The sequence below is a fragment of the Dryobates pubescens genome, chromosome 33, assembly GCF_014839835.1.
Source record: "Dryobates pubescens isolate bDryPub1 chromosome 33, bDryPub1.pri, whole genome shotgun sequence".
NCBI classification, from domain to species: Eukaryota; Metazoa; Chordata; class Aves; order Piciformes; family Picidae; genus Dryobates; species Dryobates pubescens.
The window spans coordinates 703,624-730,478 of NC_071644.1; the positions used below are offsets into that span (position 1 = coordinate 703,624).

The following is a 26,855-nucleotide window of genomic DNA, read 5'->3' on the forward strand; positions in this document are numbered from 1 at the left end:
ACTTCACCCAGGCCTCTCCTGCCGGCTTGGAGCTCTCAGGTGCACAGAGGGCAGGGGGGGAAAGGCTTCTGGGTGCACTTCACAGCCACTCCCTGCCCTCTCCCTGGGCCTTTGTCTCAGGCAAGGAGGAGCTCAGGGCTGGCTCTCCCCCAGCACAGGAGCAGCCAAACCCTCCCCAGCCCCTGCTGGCTCCCACAACTACACCCTGGGAGCCTGCCCTCAGCCAGGGGCTGGGCAGCAGCTGGGACCTGCCAGAGACCTCCAGGTGCCTGTGGCAGGACAGTGGCAGCCACAGCCTCCAAGGAAGAGATCCTGCTGGAAGCATTGAGGAGAAAGACTGTGGAGAGGTCTTGAGGCTGAGCTGCAGCCAGAGCTCTGCTCCAGCCCGAAGCAGCTCAGGCTCAGACTTCACAGTGAGCCTCAGCCTCACAGAATGCATCAGGCAGGGACCCCCAAAGGGCATCTTGGCCAAGCCCCTGCAGGCAGCAGGCACAGCTCCAGCTGCAGCAGGCTGCCCTCAGGTCTGGTCTGGAGTGCCTCAGGGCACAGCCCTGCCCATTACCCCTCACTGAGCTGGGGCTGCTCAGCCTGGAGAGGAGAAGGCTCCAGGGAGACCTCCTGGTGGCTTTTCAGTGCTTGGGCTGGGATTGTAAGATGGGGACAAGGGGTGGGGATGCAAAACTCAAGGAGAGCAGATTCAGAGGGGGTAGAAGGGAGAAATTATCTCTGTTAAGTGAAAAAGTGAAAAGCCCCTTCCCAGCCAAAGCAGCCTGGGCCTGTGGGACCAGCTGGAGAGGGCAGGGGGTGGCAGCACCCCTGAGCTGCATCATGCCCCTGGATGTGGTGCAGAGCTGAGGGGGGGAGCATGGCCTCCTCTGTGCTGAGCATTGATCACAGGCACAGAGTGTGAGGGGCTGGAAGGGACCTGGAAGGCTCATCCAGTCCAAGCCCTGCCAGGGCAGGGTCACCCAGAGCAGCTCACACAGGAACACAGCCAGGAGGGGGTTCAATACCTCCAGAGGAGACTCCACAGCCCCCCTGGGCAGCCTGCTCCAGGCTCTGTCACCCTCCCAGGGAATAAATTCTCCCTCCTGTTCCCATGGCACTTCCTCTGCCTCAGCTTCCACCACTGCCCCTTGGCTGGCATTGGGCATCCCCCAGCAGAGCCTGGCTCCAGCCTCTGGGCACTGCCCCTGCACAGCTTCATCCCCAGCAAGGAGCTCACCCTCAGGCTCCTGCTCTCCAAGCTGCAGAGCCCTCAGCTCCCTCAGGCTCTCCTCATGAGGAAGATCTTCCACAGCCTGCAGCAGCTCTGTGGCTCTGTGCTGGACTCTCTCCAGCAGTTCCCTGAGGTCCTTCTTGAGCTGAGGGCTCAGAACTGGACACAAGATTCCAGCTGTGGCCTCAGCAGGGCAGAGCAGAGGGGGAGGAGAAGCTCTCTGACCTCCTCAGCACAGCCCTTCTGATCCAGCCCAGGCTGCCCTTGGCCTTCTTGGCCACCAGAGCTCATTGTTGGCTCAGGGTCATCCTGCTGTGCACCAGGACCCCCAGGGCCTTTTTCCCTTCCCTGCTCTCCCACAGCTCAGTCCCCAAACCATCCTGATCTGTGAGGTTGCCCTTCCCCAGGAGCCAGACTCTCCCCTTGCCCTTCTTGCATTCCACCCCAGTTCTCCCTGCCCAGCTCTCAGCCTGCCCAGGTCTGGCTGGATGCAGCACAGCCCTCCTGTGGCAGCCACTCCACCCAGCTTGGTGCCAGCAGCCAGCTGGCTGGCAGTGCCCCCTGTGCCCTCAGCCAGGTCATTGGTGAACAGATTGAATGGTCCTGGTGCCAGCACTGGCCCCTGAGGGACTCCACCTGACTCAGGCCTCCATCCACTGACCACAGCTCTCTGGCTTGTTCCCTTCAGCCAGCCCACAGCCACCTCACTGCCTGACCCTCCCCTGACCCTCCAGGCCACACTGCCAGCTGGGAGGACGCTGTGGCAGTGTCCAGTGCTCCACTGAAATCAAGACACAGGCACTGCTCTGCCAGCTCCTGTCCCCCTGCTGAGGTCCTCTCCAAGGGCTAGCAGGTTGGTCAAACACTTCAGCCCCCAGTGTGCCCCCAGCTCCCCAGCTCCCCTCTGCTGTGCTGCTTGAGCTGTGAAAGCAGCAGCAGGACCCAGCTGGGGCTGGATCCCTGGCCAGATGCTGCAGTGCTTGAGCAGGGGTGAGGCATGGCTGATTAATCTGTGCTCAGAGAGGCTGCCTGCTGGGATTAGTGCTTCAGATGCTCTTAACATCTGCAGCTGCACAGCAGCCCCAAATTCAGCAGCACTGGGAGCTGGAGGGGTGCAGCAAGGCTGGTAAGAGCTCCAGGGGGGAGGGGGGAGGGCAGGGTGCTGTGGATTGCCACTGCCAGGTAGCAGGACAGGAAGGAGGAGCTGTGGGGAAGGTGGCAGGGGGGACAATTCTCTTGGCTTTGAGCTGGGAGAGGGGAGACTGAGACTGGAGAGGAGGAAGAGATTCTTGGCAGTGAGGCTGGGGAGACTCTGGCACAGGCTGCCCAGGGAGGCTGTGGCTGTGCCCTGCCTGGAGGTGCTCCAGGCCAGGCTGGATGAGGCCCTGAGCAGCCTGGGCTGTGGGGAGGGGTCCCTGCCCACAGCAGGGGGCTGGAGCTGGATGATCCTGAAGGCCCTTTCCAACCCAAAGCATTCTCTCCATCTGTGCTCCCACAGCTGACAGAGGTTTGCTTGGCTGTGCCTGTGGTCCCCAAGCCCAGGGAGGATGCTGTTGGCTGGGTGGAGGCAGCAAGGCTGGGAAGCCAGGGAGAGGGCTGGGAGGACCTCACAGAGCAGGCACAGCGCAGATGTGGCAGCCCTGAAGGTCTGCAAGCTGCAGCCCCCTGTGTTTGGGAGGTGGGGGGAGGGTGGTCGTGGTGCCAGGCACCTCCCAGCTCCTGCAGGGAGCACAGGAGGCTGCCAAGGCTGAGGCAGGGACAGGGAAGGGCTCACTGAGGGCTTCCCTCGGGTGGCTGCTGTGGTCCAGGTCCCTGTCCCAGAGCAGTCCCTCCCTCCTGGTCTGTTCAGCTGAGCTTTGTGGCTTCCTTGCCCCAGCTCTGCTTTGCTGCACTAACTCTCAGCTTCTTTTCATCACAGCCTCCTGGTTGTGAAGACAACAGCCCCGGGGATGAACAGAGCCTCCTGAGCAGCCATGGATGGGCTCCAGCTGCGGGTAAGGCTCCCCCCATGCAGGGCACCGCTCCCAGCCCCCCTCCCAGCCCCCAGCAGCTAAGGGCAGGGAGAGCACCGGCTCCAGCCGGGGGCAGAGAGCTGCCAGCAGTGAGTCCCTGCCCTGTCCCTGGGGGAACTCCAGGAGGCAGCTCAGGATCAAGCCCAGAGAGCGCCTGAGCTCCTGGCTTAAGCTCCTCCAGCTCCCCTGCCCAAGAGCAGCCCAGCCTGGCCCTGCCCTGCCTGCCCCTGCCCAGCCTGCCCCCTGCCCAGCCTGCCTAGCCTGTCCCCTGCCCAGCCTGCCCCTGCCCTGCCTGCCCCTGCCCTGCCTGCCCCTGCCCAGCCTGCCCCTGCCCTGCCTGCCCCTGCCCTGCCTGCCTAGCCTGTCCCCTGCCCAGCCTGCCCCTGCCCTGCCTGCCCCTGCCCTGCCTGCCTAGCCTGTCCCCTGCCCAGCCTGCCCCTGTCCCCTGCCCAGCCTGCCCCTGTCCCCTGCCCTGCCTGCCCCCTGCCCAGCCTGCCCCTGCCCTGCCTGACCCCTGACCCCTGCCCCCTCCCCAGCCTGCCCCTGCCCTGCCTGCCCCCTGCCCCCTGCCCAGCCTGCCCCTGCCCAGCCTGCCCTGCCTGCCCCTGCCCTGCCTGCCCCCTGCCCAGCCTGCCCTGCCTGCCCCTGCCCAGCCTGCCCCTGCCCAGCCTGCCCTGCCTGCCCCTGCCCTGCCTGCCCCCTGCCCAGCCTGTCCTGCCTGCCCCTGCCCTGCCTGCCCAGGGCTGCCTGGCTGGAGGCACACAGGGACTGTCCATCCCAGCAGTTAATCTCCTCCTGTTCAGATGTCAGGAGGAGATGAAGCCTCTATAAATAGGTGGTGAAGGCCTCCTGGTTTCAGCTGTGCTCCACACACATGGCAGGGAAGCATTAGGGGGAATTAGCATCCAATCTCCCAGGCCCTTTCCTGGGCACAGAGGCTATTCTCTGCCTGCTGCTTAATCTCCTTGCCCAGGGGAGCTCAGCAGCACGTTCTGGAGGGTCTGAGCCAGCCCAATGGCCAAGGAAACCTGGAGCAGGACCTCCAGGCACCTGAAGTGGCCACTTGAAGCAGAGTGGCTGAGCAGCCCCTGCCCCTGATACCCTGGAGCATGGCAAGGTGCTCAGAGCCCCCCTGCCCGGGGCTGGGAGCAGCTGCTGTGGGCTGGTTGCCTCTTGCACATGCTGGGACACCTGACAGCAGCCTCTGGGACCAGGACAGCTCCTGCTGAGGGTATGTGTGGGGCCTGGGGTTCTTTCCAGCTCTCCCTAAGTGGTGCTGAGATGTTTGGGGCTGGGCACTGGCAGGGTCTGTGATAATTTGCCTGGATGGGCCAGGGGGGCAGGGTGGTGCAGCTGGGAGCTGTGGGTGAAGTCTTCATTTCCTCTTCAAAGATCAGGGGGGAGGCAAAAACCCACAGCAGAGAGCTCAGCTCCCCATGGGAAGCTGGGGGGCAGCTGCTGCTGAAGGCTCTGCAGTCCCCTGCCTGTGTCTGGGTGGTAGCCTCCATCCCCCTGCCTGGCTGTGCTGATGGAGGGATTGTGGTGGGTGGAAAATTCCCCTGCCCAGCATTCAGCTGCCAGCCCAGCTGGGAGCAGAGGAAGCTGCATCCAGCAGCAGAGCTCCAACCTGCAGTGCAGTGCAGTGCATCTGAGCTGCAGTATTTGCAGGGGTTTGCAATCAATGGACAGCACAAGAACTTCCCTGGCCAAGGAGCAGGGGAAGCTGCCAGCTGCTCCCTCCCTGCCTCCCCCTGCACCAAAGGGGCAAGAGAGAGGAGCAGAGAAGTTAGACTCAGCCAAAGCAATGCAGCCAAGGTCAGGCAGGAGCAAGTTAGGATCTGTGCAGAGCACAGAAGTGAGGAGAGAGAAATTGTTTGGGGAACCAAATCTTCTGGTAGCTCTCTCTCCACTGGGGTTGTGCAGGATGAGCTTTGGCTTCCTTCTCCCCCCCAGCAGTGATTTATTTCCCTTGCACTGCTTTCTGGTCAGGATCTGTGACCAAAGGTGAGAGGCACAGCCCAAACCCACCACAGTGATGCACAGGAGATGGAGAAAGCAGCTGCAGGGGAGGTGATAGCAGCCAGGGGCTGGGGTGGGAAGGGAGAGGAGGTTTGCAGGTATCTGTCCATCTGGTTTTCCCAGGGGCTCACAGCTAGAGGGTAGAAGTGGTACTCTTCCTGCAGGGCAGCTTAGCAGGTAGAGCATCTCCTCAGGGGGATGAATGTTCCTCACACCACTGCCTGCCTGGTGCCCTGCCAAGAGCAGAGCTCCATGCCTCTGGTCCCATGGCTGTGCAGTGCCACTAGACACAGAATCACAGAATCCAGCAGGTTGGAAAAGACCTCAGAGCTCATCAAGTCCAACCTATGGCCTAATCCCTAACCCCTCCTGACAGCTAAGCCATGGCTCCAAGGGCCACATCCAGTCCCCTCTTGAACACCTCCAGGCACAGGGACTCCACCACCTCCCTGGGCAGCACATCCCCAGGGCCAATCTCTTGCTGGGAAGAACTTTCTCCTCACCTCCAGCCTAAACCTCCCCTGGCACAGCTTGAGACTGTGTCCTCTTGTTCTGGGGCTGGGTGCCTGGGAGAAAAGACCAACCCCCACCTGGCTCCAACCTCCCTTCAGGGAGTTGCAGAGAGCAAGAAGGTCTCCCCTGAGCCTCCTCTTCTGCAGGCTAAGCAACCCCAGCTCCCTCAGCCTCTCCTCCCAGGGCTGTGCCCCAGACCCCTCCCCAGCCTTGTTGCCCTTCTCTGGACACCTTCAAGTCTCTCAATGTCCTTCTTAAAGGGCAGTGATGGCTCAGAGAATGAAGGAGCACTTCAGGGCACTTGCCATCCACAAGAGACAAAGAAGAGTTTGGAGAGGAGGAGGAGAGGTCAGTGCTGGTGTCTGTGGGTGCCCAGCTAGTGGTGCAGGGCATCTGGAGGTCAGGAGGTGAAGCATCTACCAGAAAGCCTTTTCCCTTCTCTCAGCCAGCCAGGAATGGGAGTTCAGCAATGAAGCAAGGAAACAGGCAGGGAAAGGATCAGAGGAAGGGCAGGCTGGTGAGGAGTTGTGCTGGAACTAAACCCTAGAAAGTCAGCCCAAGGAGGGCCCTGCCCCAGCCCTTGCTGCAGGAAACAGCAGCAGCAGCTCACTGCAGCACCCTTCAGCATCAACTGAATCCTGCAGCATGAGGCTGAATAAAGAGCTCCCAGAACAGAGGCTTCCCCTGGTGTGGATGCCATCTGCTGCCCTCTGAGGCACTGAATGGGGAGGGTTCCTCTAAACCAAACTGGGTTTGGTGTCCAGAGGAAACACAGATCACTGGGGCTGGAGCATGGACTCTGTGCTCTGGCAGCTGCAGGGCTGAGAGGCTCTGCAGGCACCTGCATGGTCCCAGCCCAGCTTGGAAGCTCTGATCAGGTTATGGAGGAAGCTGAAGAGAGCTGCCCTCAGAAACGTGTGGGAGGCTTCCTGAGCAGGCATCCAGGGCTCTGGAAAGAGCTGTGGTGGTTCATGCTCTTTGAGGTCTCTTCCACCCTTGGTGATACTGTGATGCTGTGAACTGCAGCCTGGAGTTGTCAGATTTGCCAGCTGGATCCTCACAGAGCCCTGGGCAGGGCTGGAAGTGGCAATGAGCCCTGGGGGGCCAAGAGGCCAAGGGGGTCCTGGGGGGCACTCAGCAGTGTGGCAGCAGAGCCAGGGAGGTTCTGCTCCCCCTCTGCTCTGCCCTGCTGAGACCTCCCCTGGAAGATTGCATCCAGCCCTGGGCTCCCCAGCTCAGGAGGGACAGGGAGCTGCTGCAGAGAGGCCAAGGGAGGCTGCAAGGCTGCTGAAGGGACTGCAGCACTGCCTGGGGAGGAGAGGCTGAGAGCCCTGGGGATGTTCAGTCTGCAGAGGAGAAGGCTGAGAGGGATCTGATCAATGGCTGTCAATAGCTGAGGGCTGGGGGCCAGGAGGGAGGGCCAGGGCCAGGCTCTGCTCACTGTGCCCTGGGATAGGCCAAGGGGCAGTGGATGGAGACTGCAGCACAGGAGGCTCCAGCTCAGCATGAGGAGGATCTGTGAGGCTCCCAGAGGCCTGGAGCAGGCTGCCCAGAGAGGTTGTGGAGTCTCCTCTGGAGCCTTCCCAGCCCTGCCTGGATGTGTTCTGTGTGCCCTGTGCTGGGTTCTATGTCCTGCTCTGGCAGGGGGGGGACTGGAGGGTCTCCAGAGGTCCCTTCCAGCCTCTCCCATCTGTGATCTGTGACTGCAGGGTGCCCAGCTGGGGGTGCCAAGGCTCAGTTGCCTTGCAGCAGGTTTGTAGCAACTCTCCTCTATCTCAATAATAAAACAAAACACCAAATGGGGCACAGGACCTGGGGGGTGTCAGAGGAGTGCTTCAATCTGTCTCTCCCCCAAGTCAGCCCAGGCAAGCTGGAGCAGCTTTGGCACATGGAGCACACTGGATGCCAAAGGCAGAGCATGTTTCCCAGCACTGATTGCCAAGCCTCCCCGAGCAGCACACTGACCTGCAGCCAGGGAGGGAGCACAGCTCAGGCTCAGCCACCTCAGCTTTTGTCATCTGCTCCTTGCTTTCCTCCAGCAGCTCTGGGGCTGTCTCACCAACCTGGATGGGCTCCAGCCTTGTGAGAGCTGCACAGACCCAAACCATCAGCCCCTTTCCCTACACGTGGCATCTGGGAATGCCAAAGCTTGCAGATGGTTGGTGATAGAATCTCAGGCACAGAGCAGAAGGGTAAGGGCAGAATGTGGTGAACAACTCCATCCATGAGAGCAGGATCTGCTGAGAAGCTCTGGCTGGTGGCTGCCACGAGCAGATGCTGGGCTCTGGGGGGGGCAAGGACCAGGAACAAGTCATAATGGCTGAGCAGGGAGGAAATGAGAGCTGTGGCAGAGGCCTGCCTGGGCTGATGAGGCTCACCTGCAGGCAGAGGAAAAGGAGCAAGGAGTGCACAGTGCTCTTGGGCAGCATGGCCAACAAGCAGGGGGACCCAAGGTCTTGTGAAGCTCCCTGGGAGGCAAGAAGCCATCCCTGGCCCCAGTTCTGTCAATGGGAGCTGCTGTGCCCAGCTCTGGGGCTGCAGCAGCCTCCTCTCTCCTCTGGAGCCTTTCCAACCCCACCTGGATGTGTTCCTGGCTGCCCTGCCCTGGCTGCCCCTGCTGTGCCCAGGGGCCTGGCCTGGATGAGCTCTGGAGGTGCCTGTTCTGTGGATGGCATCGACCCCTGCCCCTGCAGGAGCTCCACTCTGCTGCAGTGTGCCCCTGCCCCTGGGGCTGTGCAGGACTGGCAGCTGCTGTGCCCCTGACCTCCTCTCTGTCCTTCCTGCCCACAGCCAGCGCCCAGCAGCCGCAGCCTGCTCAAGCTTGCTGCCATGGAGGTGAAGTGGATCCACATCTCGGCCATCTTCTTCTTCCTGCTGTCCCTGGCCATGACAGGCTGCTTCCTGTGGCAGTACAGCCTGCCCAAGCTGGAGCCCAGTGAGTAGCCATTGTTCAGCTGCCTGATGGCTTGCCACAGGACTGGGAGATGCCTTGCTCCCCCCTCCAAGAGCACACAAAATTGCCTCCTTGCTGCTGCAAGGATAGAGAGGAGAACAACCCTGGCTGGAGGGAGGACCCCACAGCTCTGCTGCTGCCTGGAGAGGCTGCAGTACTTCTGGCCCTAACCTGGGGTGATTGCTATGCCAAGGAGATCATTCAGTTTGAACTCTCCATCAGCCCCCAGGGCTCTGTGATTTAGTGTCCTGTGGTAAAAGCCATCCCAGGTTAGAAAGGGCTTTGCTGTACAGCTCACCAGGGGCTTCAAATCATGGAATGATAGACTGGGTTGGGTTGGAAGGGGCCTTAGAGATCACCCAGTGCCACCCCCCTGCCATGGGCAGGGACCCCTCCCCCCAGCCCAGGCAGCTCAGGGCCTCATCCAACCTGGTCCTGAACACCTCCAGGCAGGGGACAGCCACAGCCTCCCTGGGCAGCCTGTGCCAGAGTCTCCCCAGCCTCACTCTCAACAATTTCTTCCTCATCTCCACTCTCAGTCTCCCCTCTCCCAGCTCAAAGCCATTGTCCTCATCCTGGCACTCCCAGCCCCTGTCCAAAGTCCCTCCCCAGCTCTCCTGGAGCCCCTTCAGGTACTGGAAGGTTGCTCTGAGGTCTCCCTGGAGCCTTCTCTTCTCCAGGCTGAACACCCCCAGCTCCCTCAGCCTGTGCCCACAGCAGAGCTGCTCCAACCCCCTGAGCATCTTTGTGGCCTCCTCTGGACCCTCTCCACCAGCTCCAGGTCCTTCCTGTGCTGGGGCTGCAGAGCTGGCCCCAGGCCTGCAGGTGAGGTCTGAGAGCAGAGCAGAGGGGCAGGATCCTCTCTCTCCAGCTCTGGCCACACTGCTCTGGATGCAGCCCAGGCTGCCCTTGGCCTCCTGTGCTGCATCTCACCCTGCCTGCTCCTGGCCAGCTTCTCCCCCCCAGCACCCCCAAGTCCTTCTCCTCAGGGCTGCTTTCCATCCCCTGCTCCCCCAGCCTGTGCTGACAGTGAGGATTGTTCAGCCCAGCTGCAGGACCTGCACTTGCTCTTGCTGGAGCTCCTGAGGGTCACCTGGGCACCACCTCTGCAGCCTGCCCAGGTGCCTGTGGCTGCCCTCCTGTCCCTCTGGCACAGGGACAGCACCACTCAGCCTGCTGCTGCTGCACACTGCTGCTGCCTGGGTCCTGCTGTCTGCAGCAGTGATAAAGATGCTGAACAGCTCAGGTCCCAGTGTGGAGCCCTGAGGGCCACCACTGTCACTGCTCTCATCTGAGCTCAGGCCACCGCTGGGCACTGCCCTCTGGATGTCAGCCCCCAGGCAGCTCCCTGCCCGCTGAGGCTCCCTCCAGCGCGCCCACAGCTCTGCAGCCGGCCGTGGGGCAGCGCAGAGGCCTTGCAGCAGGCAGTGGGGCAGAGAAGCCAAGGCTGCCTCTGGGGAGCAGCAGCAAGGGAGCTGCGGCGGGGCGAGCTGCGGCTGTGGCGGGGGCTGAGGCGGCCGGCGGGGGCTGAGGCTGAGGGGGCTGAGGCTGAGGGGACTGAGGCTGAGGGGGCTGAGGCGGCCGGCGGGGGCTGAGGCTGAGGGGGCTGAGGCGGCCGGCGGGGGCTGAGGCTGAGGGGGCTGAGGCTGCCGGCGGGGGCTGAGGCTGAGGGGGCTGAGGCTGCGGGTGGGGGCTGAGGCTGAGGGGGCTGAGGCTGAGGGGGCTGAGGCTGCCGGCGGGGGCTGAGGCTGCCGGCAGGGGCTGAGGCTGAGGGGGCTGAGGCTGAGGGGGCTGAGGCTGAGGGGGCTGAGGCTGCCGGCGGGGGCTGAGGCTGCCGGCGGGGGCTGAGGCTGAGGGGGCTGAGGCTGAGGGGGCTGAGGCTGCCGGCGGGGGCTGAGGCTGCCGGCGGGAGCTGAGGCTGAGGGGGCTGAGGCTGAGGGGGCTGAGGCTGCCGGCGGGGGCTGAGGCTGCGGGCGGGGGCTGAGGCTGTGGCTGCGGGCGGGGGCTGAGGATGCCTGCGGGGGCTGAGGCTGCGGGCGGGGGCTGAGGCTGCGGGCGGGGGCTGAGGCTGTGGCTGCGGGCGGGGGCTGAGGCTGAGGGGGCTGAGGCTGCCGGCGGGGGCTGAGGCTGCCGGCGGGGGCTGAGGCCTCGCTGCTCTCTCTGTGTCTTGCAGCGGCGGCGGCGCCGGAGCAGCGCCCCCAGGCGGTGCGGATGTGCCCTCGCTACCCCGAGCCCGCGCCCCTCCAGCACCCCCTGCCCGTCCTCAAGGAGGCCCTGGAGAAGGTCAGCAGCGCAGGGCCAGAGGCAGGCACAGCTCCTGCCTGCTCTGCCCGTGTCTGCACGGGGAGGGAGGGGGAGGGAAGGAGGGGGAGGGGGAGAGTGAGTGTGAGAGTGAGTGTGAGAGTGTGTGGTGTGAGTGAATGAGCGGGAGTGTGCAGTGGGAGTGAGTGTGTGTGAGAGTGAGTGTGAGTGAATGAGTGAGTGTGAGTGTGAGTGAAGGAGTGGGAGTGAAGGAGTGGGAGTGAGTGTGTGAGTGAATGAGTGGGAGTGTGAGTGCAAGTGAATGAGTGTGAGTGAAGTGAATGAGTGCGTGTGTGAGCGAGAGTGAATGAGTGTGAGTGAATGAGTGTGAGTGTGAGTGAATGAGTGTGAGTGTGAGTGAATGAGTGTGAGTGAAGTGAATGAGTGTGTGAGTGAGTGAATGTGTGTGTGAGTGTGAGTGTGAGTTTATGAGTGTGAAGGAGTGTGAGTGAAGGAGTGTGAGTGAAGGAGTGTGAGTGTGTGTGAGTGAATGAGTGAGAGTGTGAGTGCAAGTGAATGAGTGTGAGTGTGAGTGAGTGTGAGTGAAGTGAATGAGTGTGAGTGTGAGTGAGTGTGAGTGCAAGTGAATGAGTGTGAGTGTGAGTGAGTGTGAGTGAAGTGAATGAGTGTGAGTGTAAGTGAATGAGTGTGAGTGAAGTGAATGAGTGTGAGTGTGAGTTTATGAGTGTGAGTGAAGTGAATGAGTGTGAGTGAGTGAATGTGTGTGTGAGTGAGTGTGAGTGTGAGTGAATGAGTGTGAAGGAGTGTGAGTGAAGGAGTGTGAGTGAAGGAGTGTGAGTGTGTGTGAGTGAATGAGAGTGTGAGTGCAAGTGAATGAGTGTGAGTGAAGTGAATGAGTGTGAGTGAAGTGAATGAGTGTGAGTGTGAGTGAATGTGAGTGTGAGTGTGAGTGTATGAGTGTGAGTGAGGTGAATGAGTGTGAGTGAGTGAATGTGTGTGTGAGAATGAGTGTGAGTGAGTGAAGTGAATGAGTGTGAGTAAATGAGTGTGAGTGTGTGTGAATGTGTGTGAGTGTGAGTGAGTGTGTGTGTGAGTGAATGTGTTAGTGAGTGTGAGTGAATATGAGAGTGTGGGAGTGTGTCAGTGTGAGTGAGTGTGAGTGAGTGAGTGTGAGTGTGTTGGTGTGCAGCTGTGCAGTTTGCAGCCCAGCTCCTCTCCCTGCTCCCTGGCTCGCTGCTTGCTCTGTGTCTCCGCTGCTGGCTCCGGTCTGGGCGCTGGGTGCGGCACAGCAGCAGGCCAGAGATGAGCTCTGGGACCTGTGCCCAGGGGGGTCCTGTCCTGCTCAGAGGGGGTAGAGCTGCCCTGTGCAGGGGCTGTGCCTGGGCTGCTCTCTGGGTTTGTGTCAATGGAACTCTGTGTTCCTGGCCTTCTGTGCTGTGCTGGGCTGCAATTACCCCAAACTAGCCCAGGAGAAACTGCCCCACAGTGAATTGCCAGACTGGCTCAGAAGCTTTGGAAGCAAATACAATCAGAGTCATCCAGGTGGGAAAGACCTCAGAGAGCATCAAGTCCAAGCTGTCACCCAACACCTCCTGGCAGCCAAACCATGGCTCCAAGTGACACATCCAATCCCCTCTTGAACACCTCCAGGGATGGGGACTCCACCACCCCCCTGGGCAGCACATCCCCATGGCCAATCTCTCTTGCTGGGAAGAATTTCTTCCTAACATCCAGCCTGAACCTCCCCTGGCACAGCTTGAGACTGTGTCCTCTTGTTCTGCTGCTGGCTGCCAGGCAGAAGAGACCAACCTCCACCTGGCTCCAACCTCCCTGCAGGGAGTTGCAGAGAGCAAGAAGGTCTCCCCTGAGCCTCCTCTTCTGCAGGCTAAGCAACCCCAGCTCCCTCAGCCTCTCCTCCCAGGGCTGTGCTCCAGACCCCTCCCCAGCTCTGTTGCCCTTCTCTGGACACCTTCCAGCAGCTCAACCTCTTTCCTGACCTGAGGAGCCCAGAACTGGACACAGGACTCCAGGTGTGGCCTGAGCAGTGCTGAGCACAGGGCAGGATGAGCTCCCTGCTGCTGCTGGCCACACTGTTCCTGAAGCCCCACCCAGAGAGGGGGAAATGAGGAGAGAGGAGCTCAGTTTACCCATCCAAGTTTGCCTGCTCTGCCCAGTGAGATGCCTCAGAGCCTATCATGGCTTTTCCTGTCCCATCCAGCAGTCATTGATTTACCTTCTGCTGCTTTCGAGACCTGGGCACAAGTTTCCAGGCCCCGCCTGGAGCTGCCCCCCCTCTGCTCTTCTGTGCAGCTGGGGGTGCAGCAGTCCCACCCTGCTTCCCAGCCCTGGGCAGGGTGGCAGTTTTGCTTCCTGAGGCACATCCCCGTTCTGGGGGGGTCGGGGCCGTCGCAGGCTGGCTGCCCCTGATGCCCCCCGGCCCCGCAGGTGGATCTGATGCTGCGCCAGAAGCTGCAGGACGGGGCCGTGCCTGCCGCCTCTGCCATCGCCATCTACAACGACACCGTGCTCTGGACAGGCAACTTCGGCAGGAAGAACGGCTCAGAGCCCTCCTCAGGGCTGCCCAACGAGTACACCATCTACAGGTGAGGCAGAGGTGCCAGGGCCTGGCAGCTGGGGAAGGGGCAGGTGGGTGCCTGCGGCCTGAGCAGCGAGGCGGAAGCTCTTTCGTGCCTCCCAGACAGGGTGAAAGGGAAAAGCTCCACACGGGATTGGAAGGTTCAGCAGGAGTGTTCATAGAGTCAGCCAGGCTGGAAGGGACCTCCAAGGTCATCCAGTCCAGCCCATCACCCAGCCCCATCCAACCCACCAGAGCATGGCACTGAGTGCCTCATCCAGGCTTTGCCTGGACACCTCCAGGGCTGGGGACTCCACCACCTCCCTGGGCAGCACATCCCCAGGGCCAATCTCTCCTGCTGGGAAGAACTTCTTCCTAATATCCCCTGCTGAGCACAGGGCAGAATGACCTCCCTGCTCCTGCTGGCCTCAGGGAGCTGGGGTTGCTTAGCCTGGAGGAGAGGAGGCTCAGGGGAGACCTTCTTGCTCTCTGCAACTCCCTGAAGGGAGGTTGGAGCCAGGTGGGGGTTGGTCTCTTCTGCCAGGCACCCAGCACCAGAACAAGAGGACACAGTCTCAGGCTCTGCCAGGGGAGGTTTAGGCTTGAGCTTAGCAAGAAGTTCTTCCCAGACAGAGAGATTCCCTTTGGGTTGTGCTGCCCAGGGAGGGGTGGGGGTGGGGTCCCTGGGGGTGTTTCAGCAGAGCCTGGATGAGGCACTGGGTGCCAGGGTCTGGTTGATCAGTTAGGGTTGGGTGATTGGTTGGGCTTGGGGACCTTGGAGGTCTGTTCCAGCCTGGGTGACTCTGACTCTCACTGCTCCCTCTGTGTCCCTCTGCTCCCGCTGCTAGGATTGCCAGCGTCTCCAAGCTCTTCCCCACCCTCATGCTGTACAAGCTGTGGGAGGAAGGCAAAGTCACCTCCCTCGACGACCCCCTGGAGCGCTACGCCCAGAGCTTTGTCATCAAGAACCCCCTGGGGAGGCTGAAGGAGGCAGAGCAAAGGTTCCCAGCAGAGGGGCTGATGTTCCTGGAGAAAGGCTCCCTGCCCCCCCGGCCATCGCCGGTCACGCTGCGCAGGATGGCCAGCCAGCTCTCAGGTGAGGCCTGCCCTGCCCTGCCCAGCCCAGCCTTGCCCTGCCCTGCCCAGCCCTGCCCTATCCTGCCCTGCCCTGCCCTGCCCAGCCCTGCCCTATCCTGCCCTGCCCTGCCCAGCCCAGCCCTGCCCTGCCCAGCCCGGCCCTGCCCAGCCCTGCCCAGCCCTGCCCTATCCTGCCCTGCCCTGCCCTGCCCTGCCCTGCCCTGCCCAGCCCTGCCCTGCCCTGCCCAGCCCTGCCCTATCCTGCCCTGCCCAGCCCTGCCCTATCCTGCCCTGCCCAGCCCTGCCCTGCCCAGCCCTGCCCAGCCCTGCCCTGCCCTGCCCTTCCCTGCCCTGCCCTGCCCTGCCTTATCCTGCCCAGCCCTGCCCTGCCCGGCCCTGCCCTGCTCTGCCCGGCCCTGCCTTATCCTGCCCAGCCCTGCCCTGCCCTGCCCTGCCCTGTCCTGCCCAGCCCTGCCCTGCCCAGCCCTGCCCAGCCCTGCCCTGCCCTGCCCTGCCCTGTCCTGCCCAGCCCTGCCCTGCCCTGCCCTTCCCTGCCCTGCCCTGCCCAGCCCTGCCCAGCCCTGCCCAGCCCAGCCCTGCCCTGCCTTATCCTGCCCAGCCCTGCCCTGCCCGGCCCTGCCCTGCTCTGCCCTGCCCTGCCTTATCCTGCCCAGCCCTGCCCTGCCCTGCCTTATCCTGCCCAGCCCTGCCCTGCCCTGCCCTGCCCTGCCCTGCCCTGCCCTGCCCTTCCCTTCCCTGCCCTGCCCTGCCCTGCCCTTCCCTGCCCTGCCCTGCCCTTCCCTTCCCTGCCCTGCCCTTCCCTGCCCAGCCCTGCCCTGCCCAGCCCTGCCCTGCCCTGCCCTGCCCTGCCCTTCCCTTCCCTGCCCTGCCCTGCCCTGCTCAATCCCTGTCAGGGTTGGAAGCAGAGCACGTGGTGCTGGGGAGCAGGGCTTGGCAGGGTTAGATACTGGTTGGCCTCCATGGCCTTAAAGGTCTTTCCCAGCCTGCAGGACTCTGCATGAGAGATTCTGAGCTGCTCTGCAGGTGAGGAGAACACCAAGTGTTAGATCATGGACCTGGCAGGCTGGGAAGGGACCCCAAGGCTCAGCCAGCTCCAGCCCCCTGCCATGGGCAGGGACACCTCACACCACAGCAGGTTGCTCACAGCCACCTCCAGCCTGGCTGCAAACACCTCCAGGCAGGAGGCTGCCACCACCTCCCTGGGTGCCACCACCTCCCTGAGTTCCCAGAGCTCAGTCAGGAGCCTTGGAACCAGGCTGTCAGCAGCTTCCTGGGGTGCTAAAGGAAGCTCTTGTCCAGGCCACCTGGAAGGGGAAGGTCCCAGGCTGCACTGCTGGGGCTGTGTCACTGCCAGTGAGGGGAATGTCTACAGCCTGGGACACAGCAGCATCCCCTGCTCTGTGAGACCTCCTGCAGGCCTGGGCCAGCTCTGCAGCCCCAACACAGGGAGGACCTGGAGCTGGGGGAGAGGCTCCAGAGGAGGACACAAAGATGTTCCAGGAGCTGGAACAGCTCTGCTCTGGAGCCAGCCTGAGGCAGCTGGGGGTGTTCAGCCTGGAGAAGAGAAGGCTCCAGGGAGACCTCAGAGCAACCTCCCAGGACCTGAAGGGGCTGCAAGAAGGCTGCAAAGGGACTGCTGGCAAAGGCCTGCAGGGCCAGCCCCAGGGCCAATGGCTTCAAAGCAGAGCAGAGCAGATTGAGATTGGCTGTGAGGAACAAGTTCTGCCCCAGGAGGCTGCTGGAACCCTGCAGCAGGTTGCCCAGGGAGGTGGTTGGGCTCCATCCCTGGAGCTATTGAAGGGGAGGCTGGAGAGGGCTGTGGGCAGCCTGCTGCAGGGGAGGATGTCCCTGCTGAGTGCAGGGGCTGGAGTGGCTGAGCTGGGGAGCTCCCTCCCAGCCCAGAGCACTCTCTGGCTCTATGAAGCCAGGCCCCAGTGGCTCAGAGGTTTCTGTGCTGCAGCCCCAAACACTCTGATGTTCCTGAGAGGCAGAGCTGAGAGGCAGAGTGGCACCAGCCCTCTTTGCTGTAAATAGAGAGACCTTGATGACTGAGCTAACTTCAGCTGTCAGTGTGGCTCCTGAGCTGGGATTCCTGAGCTATGAATAGGTTTGGTCTTGCTGGCAGGAGATCATTAATCTGCTGCTACCTCCACCATTGAGTAACTCTTCCTTTAAGCTCCTAGGTGCTCACAGGGCTCAGGAGAACTTTAACCTCCTGACACTTGGCTCTGAGGTTGCAGAATGTGATGGGCAGAGAGGCTGTGCTGGTAATTCAGGTGGCATTAGATTAAACTCTGCATCACCTGCAGGGCTCCAGGCTGGAATAGTTGTCCTAAAACTAGGACCTAAGGGCAACAGAGCAGAGAGGCAAACTGCAGTGGCTCAGGACAAAGTGCAGCAACATCCCAAGCAAGACAAAGTCAGAGGGAGGGTTCCCCATAAGGGGAGGATGTGACTGACATCTGGAACCAGAGACAACCAACCAAACCTGGCCAGTGGCAGAGAGAGAGCTCTGAGTGAGCACAAAACTGCCCAGGTCCTCTCCTGCAGACAAGGCCTTGCTTTAGCCAACTTGATGCTGTCCCCAGGGGCAGCAGCTTGGTCCCCTCTGACTCTCAGGAGCACACAAAGCTGCTGTGCTTGCAGCAGTCTGCTGGGCTGCAGCTCCCAGGGAGTACATTTTCTGTGCTGTATGAAGCTCTGGTTCTCCTTCCCAGGGTGACCTGAGCTGGAGGCTGTGCTGCTGCAGGGGTCTGAGCAGAGGAGAGCAGAGGAGAGGGGCAGAATCCCCTCCCTTTCTACAGGTGTGCCAAGGTCTCCTTTCTCCTCCCTCTGCCACCTAAGGGCACTCTCCTGCCCACACAAGGGCTGCTGTATGCAGCTCTTGTTCTCCTTCCCAGGGTGACCTGAGCTGGGCTGGGCTGAGCTCAGTGCAGGTGCAGCTTCCTGCCTGGTTCATGCTGTGCAGGGCAAAAACCTGGACTTGGCTGTGATGGGAAGGAGCAAGAGCACAACAGGTGTCAGTGTGCATGGCTGAGGGTGACTCAGGAGGACAGAAAAGCTTTGTTAGTGCCTGCATCACTGGTGGGGAAGGAAAACATCTTCAGCTCTCCTTCAGTCCCACTGGGGCAGTCCAGAGTGGTGTTTGATCCTGGCCAGTGGGCAGCATGGGGTAGAAATCCTCCTTGTCCCAGAGAGCTACAGTCACAGAGTCACAGAGTGTCAGAGGTTGGAAGGGACCTCCAGGGATCATCCAGTCCAAGCCCTGCCAGGGCAGGGTCACCCAGAGCAGCTCACACAGGAACACAGCCAGGAGGGGGTTGAATATCTCCAGAGGAGACTCCACAGCCCCCCTGGGCAGCCTGCTCCAGGCTCTGTCACCCTCCCAGGGAATAAATTCTCCCTCCTGTTCCCATGGCACTTCCTCTGCCTCAGCTTCCACCACTGCCCCTTGGCTGGCATTGGGCATCCCCCAGCAGAGCCTGGCTCCAGCCTCTGGGCACTGCCCCTGCACAGCTTCATCCCCAGCAAGGAGCTCACCCTCAGGCTCCTGCTCTCCAAGCTGCAGAGCCCTCAGCTCCCTCAGGCTCTCCTCATGAGGAAGATCTTCCACAGCCTGCAGCAGCTCTGTGGCTCTGTGCTGGACTCTCTCCAGCAGTTCCCTGAGGTCCTTCTTGAGCTGAGGGCTCAGAACTGGGCACAAGATTCCAGCTGTGGCCTCAGCAGGGCAGAGCAGAGGGGAAGGAGAACCTCTCTGGGCCTGCTAACCACAGCCCTTCTGATCCACCCTAGAGCAACCCTGTTCATGGTCAGCCATAGAATCATAGAACCACAGAGCTGCCAGGGCTGGAAGGGACCCCAAGGCTCAGCCAGCTCCAGCCCCCTGCCATGGGCAGGGACACCTCACACCACAGCAGGTTGCTCACAGCCACCTCCAGCCTGGCTGCAAACACCTCCAGGCAGGAGAATTCCACCACCTCCCTGGGCAGCCTGTGCCAGGCTCTCACCACCCTCCTGGGGAACAACTTCTTCCTCACATCCAATCTGACATCCATCCACTGCTTCCATCACTCTGCTGGGGTTCACAGAATCACAGAAAGATTTAGGTTGGAGAAGAGCCTCAGGATCACCAAGTCCAACCCAGAGCCTACTCTACAAGTAGGTAGAAACCATATCCCCAAGCACCACATCCAAACAGATCCAGGGCTGGTGACTCCACCAGCTCCCTGGGCAGCCTCTTCCAATGCCTGATCACTCTTGCTGTGAAAGAATTCTTCCTCATGTCCAGCCCCAAGCTCCCCTGGTGCAGTTTCTTCCCTTGCTTAGCTCCTTTTGCATTCCCCTGTCCTTAGCTCTCTAGATTGTGGCCCAAGTCTCCCACACCACAGCAGCAGGACACAAGAGCAGACCTGGACCCTGGCACCATAGAATCAAGGTTGGAAAAGACCTCAGAGCTCAGCAAGTCCAAGCTGTCACCCAGCACCTCCTGACAACTAACCCATGGCTCCAAGGGCCACATCCAATCCCCCCCTGAACATCTCCAGGGCTGGGGACTCCACCACCTCCCTGGGCAGCACATCCCAATGGCCAACAACTGGGAAGCACTTTCTCCTCACCTCCAGCCTAAACCTCCCCAGAAGGAGAGGCACAGCTTCAAACCCCCCCTGAAGATCACAGAATCAATTGTCAGGGTCAGAAGGGACCTCAAGGATCATCCAGCCCCAACCCCCCTGCCTTGGGCAGGGTCACCTCACGCTGGATCAGGTTCCCACTAAGATCAAATGGATGTTGAGGTCACCTCACATTTCCTGGCTGTCAAAACCCCAAAGGGAAGAGGCTCTGCTCAGTCCCAAGATCAAAGGCACTGCCTGACATGTTCCACAGAGGGTTTGCATCCAAGTCCCTCCCGTGGCAGCTGCTCTCTGAGCTCTCCTCATTAGCTGGGCTGCTCCACGCCACTACAAAAGGAACTCCAAAGCTTTTCCTCCTCAGCACTTGCTGGGGACATGGCTGGAGGGAAGCTCCAGCTTGTTAAGGCTCTGGTTCTCAGAGCCATGTGAATGACAGCAGGAGAGGCTCCTGTACATTATTACCAGCATGCTTGTCACATCAATTAGCAGCCCATGAGGCAGGGCTCGCTGCCTGTGGAGCTTCTGCTGTGCTCACACAGCCTCTGGGTTACCATCTCTAATGAACCTCAAGAGGCTGCACAGCTGTGCTGGTGCTGCCTGAACTCTCCCTGCAGAGGACATGAAGGAGTCCATTGTCTGCTGGAGGGTGCTCAGAGCCTCTCCTCTCTGCTCACTCAGCTGCACAAATCCCCACTGACTGGAAGCAGAAAAAGGGCTCTTGAGGTGCAAACCCCAAGGTCAGGCCAGCTGGGGCAGGAAGGTGCTGCTGCTCCAGCAGCACAGGGCCTGGCTCAGCTGTGCCTTGATGGAGCAGATGCTCACCAAGCAGAGCACTGCAAGTTGTGTTCTGGCATGCCACAGGATCACAGATCCCAGGATCACAGATCCCAGGATCTGAGGAAGTTAGTGGTTGGAAGGGACCCCTGGAGATCTTCAAGTCCAAGCCCCTGCCAGAGCAGGACACAGAATCCAGCACAGGGCACACAGAACACATCCAGGCAGGGCTGGGAAGGCTCCAGAGGAGACTCCACAACCTCTCTGGGCACCCTGCTGCAGGCCTCTGGGACCCTCACAGGGAAGAAGTTCCTCCTCATGCTGAGCTGGAGCCTCCTGTGCTGCAGTCTCCATCCACTGCCCCTTGGCCTATCCCAGGGCACAGTGAGCAGAGCCTGGCCCTGGCCCTCCCTCCTGACCCCCAGCCCTCAGCTATTGACAGCCATTGATCAGATCCCTCTCAGCCTTCTCCTCTCCAGACTAACCACCCCCAGGGCTCTCAGCCTCTCCTCCCCAGGCACTCTCCAGTCCTTTCAGCATCCTTGCAGCCTCTCTTGGACTCTCTCCAGTGGATGTCCCCTCTCTGGTTTCCTTCCAGCCTCTAAATCAAAGTCAGCTTGGAATGTGCTGCCCAGGGAGGTGGTGGAGTCCCCATCCCTGGAGGTGTTCAAGAGAGGCTTGGATGTGGCACTTGGAGCCATGGTCTGGTCATGAGGTCTGTGGTGACAGCTTGGACTTGGTGATCTTTGAGGTCTCTTCCAACCTTGGTGATTCTGTGATTCTGAGAGGGTTTGGGCTGTTCAGCCTGGAGAAGAGAAGGCTCCAGGCAGACCTCAGAGCAGCCTTCCAGGACCTGAAGGGCTCCAGGAGAGCTAGGGAGGAACTTTGGACAAGGGCTGGGAGTGGCAGGATGAGGACAATGGCTTTGAGCTGGGAGAGAGGAGACTGAGACTGGAGATGAGGAAGAAAGTCTTGAGAGTGAGGCTGGGGAGACTCTGGCACAGGCTGCCCAGGGAGGCTGTGGCTGTCCCCTGCCTGGAGGTGTTCAGGGCCAGGCTGGATGAGGCCCTGAGCAGCCTGGGCTGGTGGGACATGTCCCTGCCCATGGCAGGGGCTTGGAACTGGCTGAGCTTTGAGCTCCCTTCCGACCCAACCCAGGCTGTGGTTCTGTGCTCCCCTGCTCCAACCTCCCTCCCAGAGCAGCACCACCCAGGCTGGGTCAGCCTTGCAGCACCTCGCTGTGTGCATGCAGCACCTGTGTGCAGCTTCTGTTCCCCTCTTTGCCTTTTGCTCACTCCTCCCCAGGCTCACTGTGTGCTGCCCCAGGGCTTGTCTCAGCTGGTTAACCTCTCTGCTGCCTGGCACAGGTCTGCCCAGGAGGCTGCGATCCACAACGCTGCTGTGGAAGGGCAACACGCAGGAGGCTCTGGCGCTGCTGAAGGATGATGTGCTGGTGGCTGACCCAGGAACCAGGTCAGAAACATTCACTTGGGAGATGCCATCACAGCCCTTAGGATGCACACAGCTCTGATCACTGGGCTTGTGTCCTCCATGCTCCATGGGGTGGTGGGTGGAAAATTCCCCCCAAAGTTGAATTGCCAGAGCAGCTCAGCTCCCATCCTGGCTGAGCCTCTGCCCAGCTGCAGGACTCTGCTCCCATCCTGGCTGAGCCTCTGCCCAGCTGCAGGACTCTGCTCCCATCCTGGCTGAGCCTCTGCCCAGCTGCAGGACTCTGCTCCCATCCTGGCTGAGCCTCTGCCCAGCTGCAGGACTCTGCTCCCATCCTGGCTGAGCCTCTGCCCAGCTGCAGGACTCTGCTCCCATCCTGGCTGAGCCTCTGCCCAGCTGCAGGACTCTGCTCCCATCCTGGCTGAGCCTCTGCCCAGCTGCAGGACTCTGCTCCCATCCTGGCTGAGCCTCTGCCCAGCTGCAGGACTCTGATCCCATCCTGGCTGAGCCTCTGCCCAGCTGCAGGACTCTGCTCCCATCCTGGCTGAGCCTCTGCCCAGCTGCAGGACTCTGCTCCCATCCTGGCTGAGCCTCTGCCCAGCTGCAGGACTCTGCTCCCATCCTGGCTGAGCCTCTGCCCAGCTGCAGGACTCTGCTCCCATCCTGGCTGAATCTCATTTGGTTCCTCTGTGCCCAGCTCTCAGCCTGCCCAAGTCTCTGAATGGCCTCACAGCTTTCAGGGGTCTCAGCCCCGTTCAGTGTCATCAGCAAGCTTGCTGAGCAGCCTCTGCCTGTCTGTGTCTGTTCCTTCATCAATGTCATTGATGAAGATGTTGAGCTATTTTGTTAGCTGCTCAGCCACAACAAAGCAATGCAGCCTTGGTCAGCAAAAAAGCAGCTGAAGCACCAGCAGCAGAGTGAGGAGGTGAAAGGAGAGAAGGTCAGACCACACAGACCACCCTGGGGTGTGATGAGCCCCACACCTGCCCCTGCCTCTGCCCCTGGGGTATGATGAGCCCCAAGCCTGTCCCCATGGTGGAGGTTGTCCAACCCTCTGCTCATCTGTGGCCCTGTTAGCTGATGCTGGTGTGAGTCACCCCAGGCTGTCCATGCTGTGTCTGTTGTGGTTTCCATGTCTCTAAGCCACCTCCAAGCTCTGTTACCATCCCCCTGGCCTGGCAACACTCTCTTGGCCGAGCTGCAAACCCTCAGCAGCAGGCAGCAGGTCAGGGGAAGCATTCAGACAGCCTGGGGGAAACTTCCTAAGGCTGTGAAGGTTTAAAGGAACCAAATCACACTTTGGATTGATTTTTGCCACTGGTTGCTGATGATTCTCCATGGCTTAAAGGCTGCAGGCTTAGAGCAGTCCATGCTTTGCTCATGGCAGCCCTGCTTTGGCTTTGTCCCATGGCCTGTGAGGAGTTCACACAGATGTTGTGTCCCTGCCCATGGCAGGGGGGTTGGAACTAGATGATCCTTGTGGTCCCTTCCAGCCCTGACTGATTCTGTGATACTGTGATGTTGCCTGAGGGATCTTGAGAGTTTAACACAGCCGCCCTGGGGTCTGCATTGTGCTTACCACTGAGGTCACAGAATTGTTCTGCTTGGGAAAGACTTCTAAGGTCATGGAGCCCAGCTGCCAGCCTGAGACCCCCATGGCCACTGAGTGCCATGGCCACACCTCCCCTGAGCACCTGGAGGGATGGGGACCCCATCAGACAGCCACTCACACGGCCTCAGCTCCTTAGGCTTGAGAGCTTAAACCTGTCCCTGGGTGGCCCTGGTGAGACCACACCTGCAATGCTGTGTCCAGTCTGGGGCTCCCCAGTTAAGAGAGACAGAGACCTGCTGGAGAGGGTCCAAGGGAGAGCTGCATGGATGCCTGGGGGTCTGGAACATTTGTTAGGAGAGACTGAGAGCCCTGGGGCTCTTTAGACTGGAAAGGAGAAGGCTGAGAGAGATCTGATCGATGTCTATCAAGATCTGAGGAGTGGGGGTCAGGAAGGAAGGGTCCAGGCTCTGTTCAGTGGCATCTAGTAGTAGGACAAGGAGCAATGGATCTAAACTGGAACCCAGGGGGTTCCACCTGAGCATGAGGAGAAAATTCTTCACTCTGAGGCTGCTGGAGGCCTGGAGCAGGCTGCCCAGAGAGGCTGTGGAGTCTCCTGCTCTGGAGACCTTCAGAGCCCACCTGGCTGTGCTCCTGTGTGCCCTGCCCTGGGTGACCCTGCTCTGGCAGGGGGTTGGACTGGGTGAGCTCTGGAGGTCCCTTCCAACCTCTAAGATCCTGTGAAGCTGTGACACCGAATTGTGATGTAAGCAGAACTCAGCTGTGGGGCCTCACACAGCTGCAGAAGAGACTCTCAGAGCTGAGGAGATGATGAAATTTGGCTGTTTGAAGAGCAGTTCCCACTGCTGTCTTTGAACTTGATCCAAGGGTAAAGACTTCAAGCACTCTCTGGATGCTCAGGGCTGGGGCACTCAGCTGTCTTGGCAGGCTGAACATTGCTGGGTGCTGCTTTGAAGCCTTGGCAGTGCTGTTTAAGTGCTTTTAGCATCTTAAGGTAGCTTAGGTGATGAAGTGATTATCCCACCTTAGATCCCCAAAGAGGCTTACCTGGGATTTGGAGACCTTTGAGGTAAGCACTTGGAACCCAGCTCTTGAGGGGAGTGGATCTGTTCTTTGGAGAGCAAGCAGCCAGGACAGGCAAGGTTGGCATAACTTTGGTGCTTCAGCTTTCCATCTCCACATCTCCTGCTGTACCTAGGGCTCAAGAGCTCTGCTAATGTCCTGCAGGAAGGAGCATTTGCAGAGGTCTTGGGGGTGCTGGGAGGGGAGAAGCTGGCCAGGAGCAGGCAGAGTGAGATGCAGCACAGAAGGCAAATCACAGCCTGGGCTGCATCCAAAGCAGTGTAGCCAGAGCTGGAGAGAGAGGATCCTGCCCCTCTGCTCTGCTCTCTCAGACTTCACCTGCAGGAAGGACCTGGAGCTGGTGGAGAGGCTCCAGAGGAGGCCACAAAGATGCTCAGGGGGTTGGAGCAGCTCTGCTGTGGGCACAGGCTGAGGGAGCTGGGGGTGTTCAGCCTGGAGAAGAGAAGGCTCCAGGGAGACCTCAGAGCAACCTCCCAGGACCTGAAGGGGCTGCAAGAAGGCTGCAGAGGGACTGTTGGCAAAGGCCTGCAGGGCCAGCCCCAGGGCCAATGGCTTCAAAGCAGAGCAGAGCAGATTGAGATTGGCTGTGAGGAACAAGTTCTGCCCCAGGAGGCTGCTGGAACCCTGCAGCAGGTTGCCCAGGGAGGTGGTTGGGCTCCATCCCTGGAGCTATTGCAGGGGAGGCTGGAGAGGGCTGTGGGCAGCCTGCTGCAGGGGAGGATGTCCCTGCTGAGTGCAGGGGCTGGAGTGGCTGAGCTGGGGAGCTCCCTCCCAGCCCAGAGCACTCTGTGCTTCAATCATTCTATGATTCTCTTTCTTAACAGCAATGCCAAGCAGCAATGCCTCCTCCCTCTCTCCTCAGCATCCCCCCCGAGGAGCTGACAGTTGCCCCCCGGAGAGGAGAGCCCCAGCCCCTGCTGCTGCACTGTGCCCCCCGCAGCGAGCGGGGCTGACCCAGGGGTGTTGCTCTTGCCTTTCAGATGCCACTACAGCAACCTGGCCTTCTCCCTGCTGGCACACGTGCTGGCTGAGCACGCCGCCGAGGGGCAGTACCAGCGCTGGGTGGCAGAGCACATCCTGGACCGCCTGGGCATGGAGGACACCGGCTTCGACATCACCGCCCCCGTCCGCGCCCAGATGGCCGTGGGCTTCTACGGCAGCCGGCAGCCGGCCCCCCTCTACGACCTGGGCTGGTACAGACCCTCTGGCCAGATGTACTCCACGGCTGCCGACCTCGCTAAGCTGGCCATGGTGCTCCTGGGCACCTACCACCGGCGCCTGCTGGAGCCGGACACGGTGAAGACCATGCTGACGCCGCTGCTCAAGTGCTCCGGCGAGTACTTCGCCAACAAGACCGGCACCCCCTGGGAGATCAACGAGCAGCTGGGCTACGACGTCGTCAGGAAGGACGGGGACCTGGATGGCTACTCGGCCACCTTCTCCCTCATCCCCAAGCTCCGCCTGAGCTTCATCGTGCTGATGGCAGGGCCCCGGCCCCAGGGCGCAGACGTGGTGACCCAGGCCTACGAGCATCTCATTCCCGCCATGGAGACGGCGTTCAGGGAGGCGGAGAAAAGCCTCCTCCCACCTCCCAGCCCCAGCCCCTACCTTGGCTACTACACCTATTCCAACCTGACCTTCTATGAGATCAAAGCTGGCCCCGGGGGGGTGCTGGTGATGCAGCAGTTTGGCCCTCACGTGGAGGAGCTGATCCCCGAGAAGTTCCGGACCATCAAGCTGCACCACCTGGAGGAGCGCGTCTTCCAGGTGGTCTTTGACAAGGAGTTTCCCTGCGTGCTGCACCTGGGCTCTGCCTCCATCTCCCTGGAGACCCAGAACGGGCAGCTCTTCAACTTCTACCCCTTCGACCGCCAGGGGCTGTCCCCCGGCTTCGACGCTCCGGGGCTGAACACCTACGGCGTGGCGCGAGTGCTCCGCCGCCCGGTGTTCTACACCTAGAGCCCCCCTGCCCCTGCCCGGCAGCTGGCTCCACACCCCCCTCTCTCCAGCCTCTCCTGCCTGCCTGGCTTGAGCAGTGCCCCTTCAGAGGGCAGAGCTGGTGGCAAGTGACCCTCCCGCCCCTCTGCCACGTCCCGCTGCCGCTGAGCTTTCCTGCTGGCGGCGCAGAGCAGGCCAGCTGGGAACTGCAGAGGCCAGCTGGGAACTGCAGAGGCCAGCTGGGAACTGCAGAGGCCTGCAGGGGAACAGAACAGAGGTGGGAATGTGCTGGCTGGCTGGTGTGGGGATGCCAGCAAGTGAAGCCCAGCACTGAAGGCTCCACGCTGCCATGGTCTCTTTGCTGACCACTGCGCCGCCTGGCTGCCACGGTCAGGGGATGGAGGACTCCCTGTGTCGCTCAGACAATGTCTCCTCTTCGGCCCCAGGGGGTGCCCAAGGCTCTTCAGGAGCACACCTACCATGAAGATCCCCCACCTGGGCTTGCCAAAAGCATTCTGTGCTAGAAGATGGCACCAGCCTGACCCCAGGCCCTGCTGGTGACGCCTGGGCAGCTGGGGCACCTTGCTTCCCCGGGCCGCAGCAGGGAAGCTCTGGAAAGGGCAGGCAGAAACATGACCCTGTCTTGAGGCCAGGGATGTCCCTAGCAGCGGCTGTCACACAAAGGGCTGCCAGGGACAGGCTGTGGGTGCCATCAGGACTTCAGTAAAGCATTTGACACTGTCTCACTGCAGCCTCCTG

General features: G+C 61.0%; 1 protein-coding gene across 1 annotated transcript; it reads left to right on the forward strand.

Moving 5' to 3' along the window:
* The first annotated feature begins 3,192 nt into the window (after nt 1–3,192).
* LACTBL1 (lactamase beta like 1) lies at nt 3,193–26,118 on the forward strand. Its single transcript, XM_054175847.1, has 7 exons — nt 3,193–3,213; nt 8,554–8,698; nt 10,890–10,999; nt 13,424–13,581; nt 14,402–14,649; nt 21,424–21,529; nt 25,139–26,118. Exons 1-7 carry the CDS (start codon nt 3,193–3,195, stop codon nt 26,115–26,117), a joined length of 1,767 nt encoding a protein of 588 aa, XP_054031822.1. The 3' UTR covers nt 26,118.
* Nucleotides 26,119–26,855: the final 737 nt, after the last annotated feature.

Coding starts and splice junctions, on each gene's coding strand:
- LACTBL1 (XM_054175847.1), top strand. CDS start 3,193: ATGGATGGGCTCCAGCTGCGG. Junction 11,000..13,423: donor TCAAGGAGGCCCTGGAGAAG/GTCAGCAGCGCA, acceptor CCGGCCCCGCAG/GTGGATCTGATGCTGCGCCA. Junction 21,530..25,138: donor GTGGCTGACCCAGGAACCAG/GTCAGAAACATT, acceptor CTTGCCTTTCAG/ATGCCACTACAGCAACCTGG.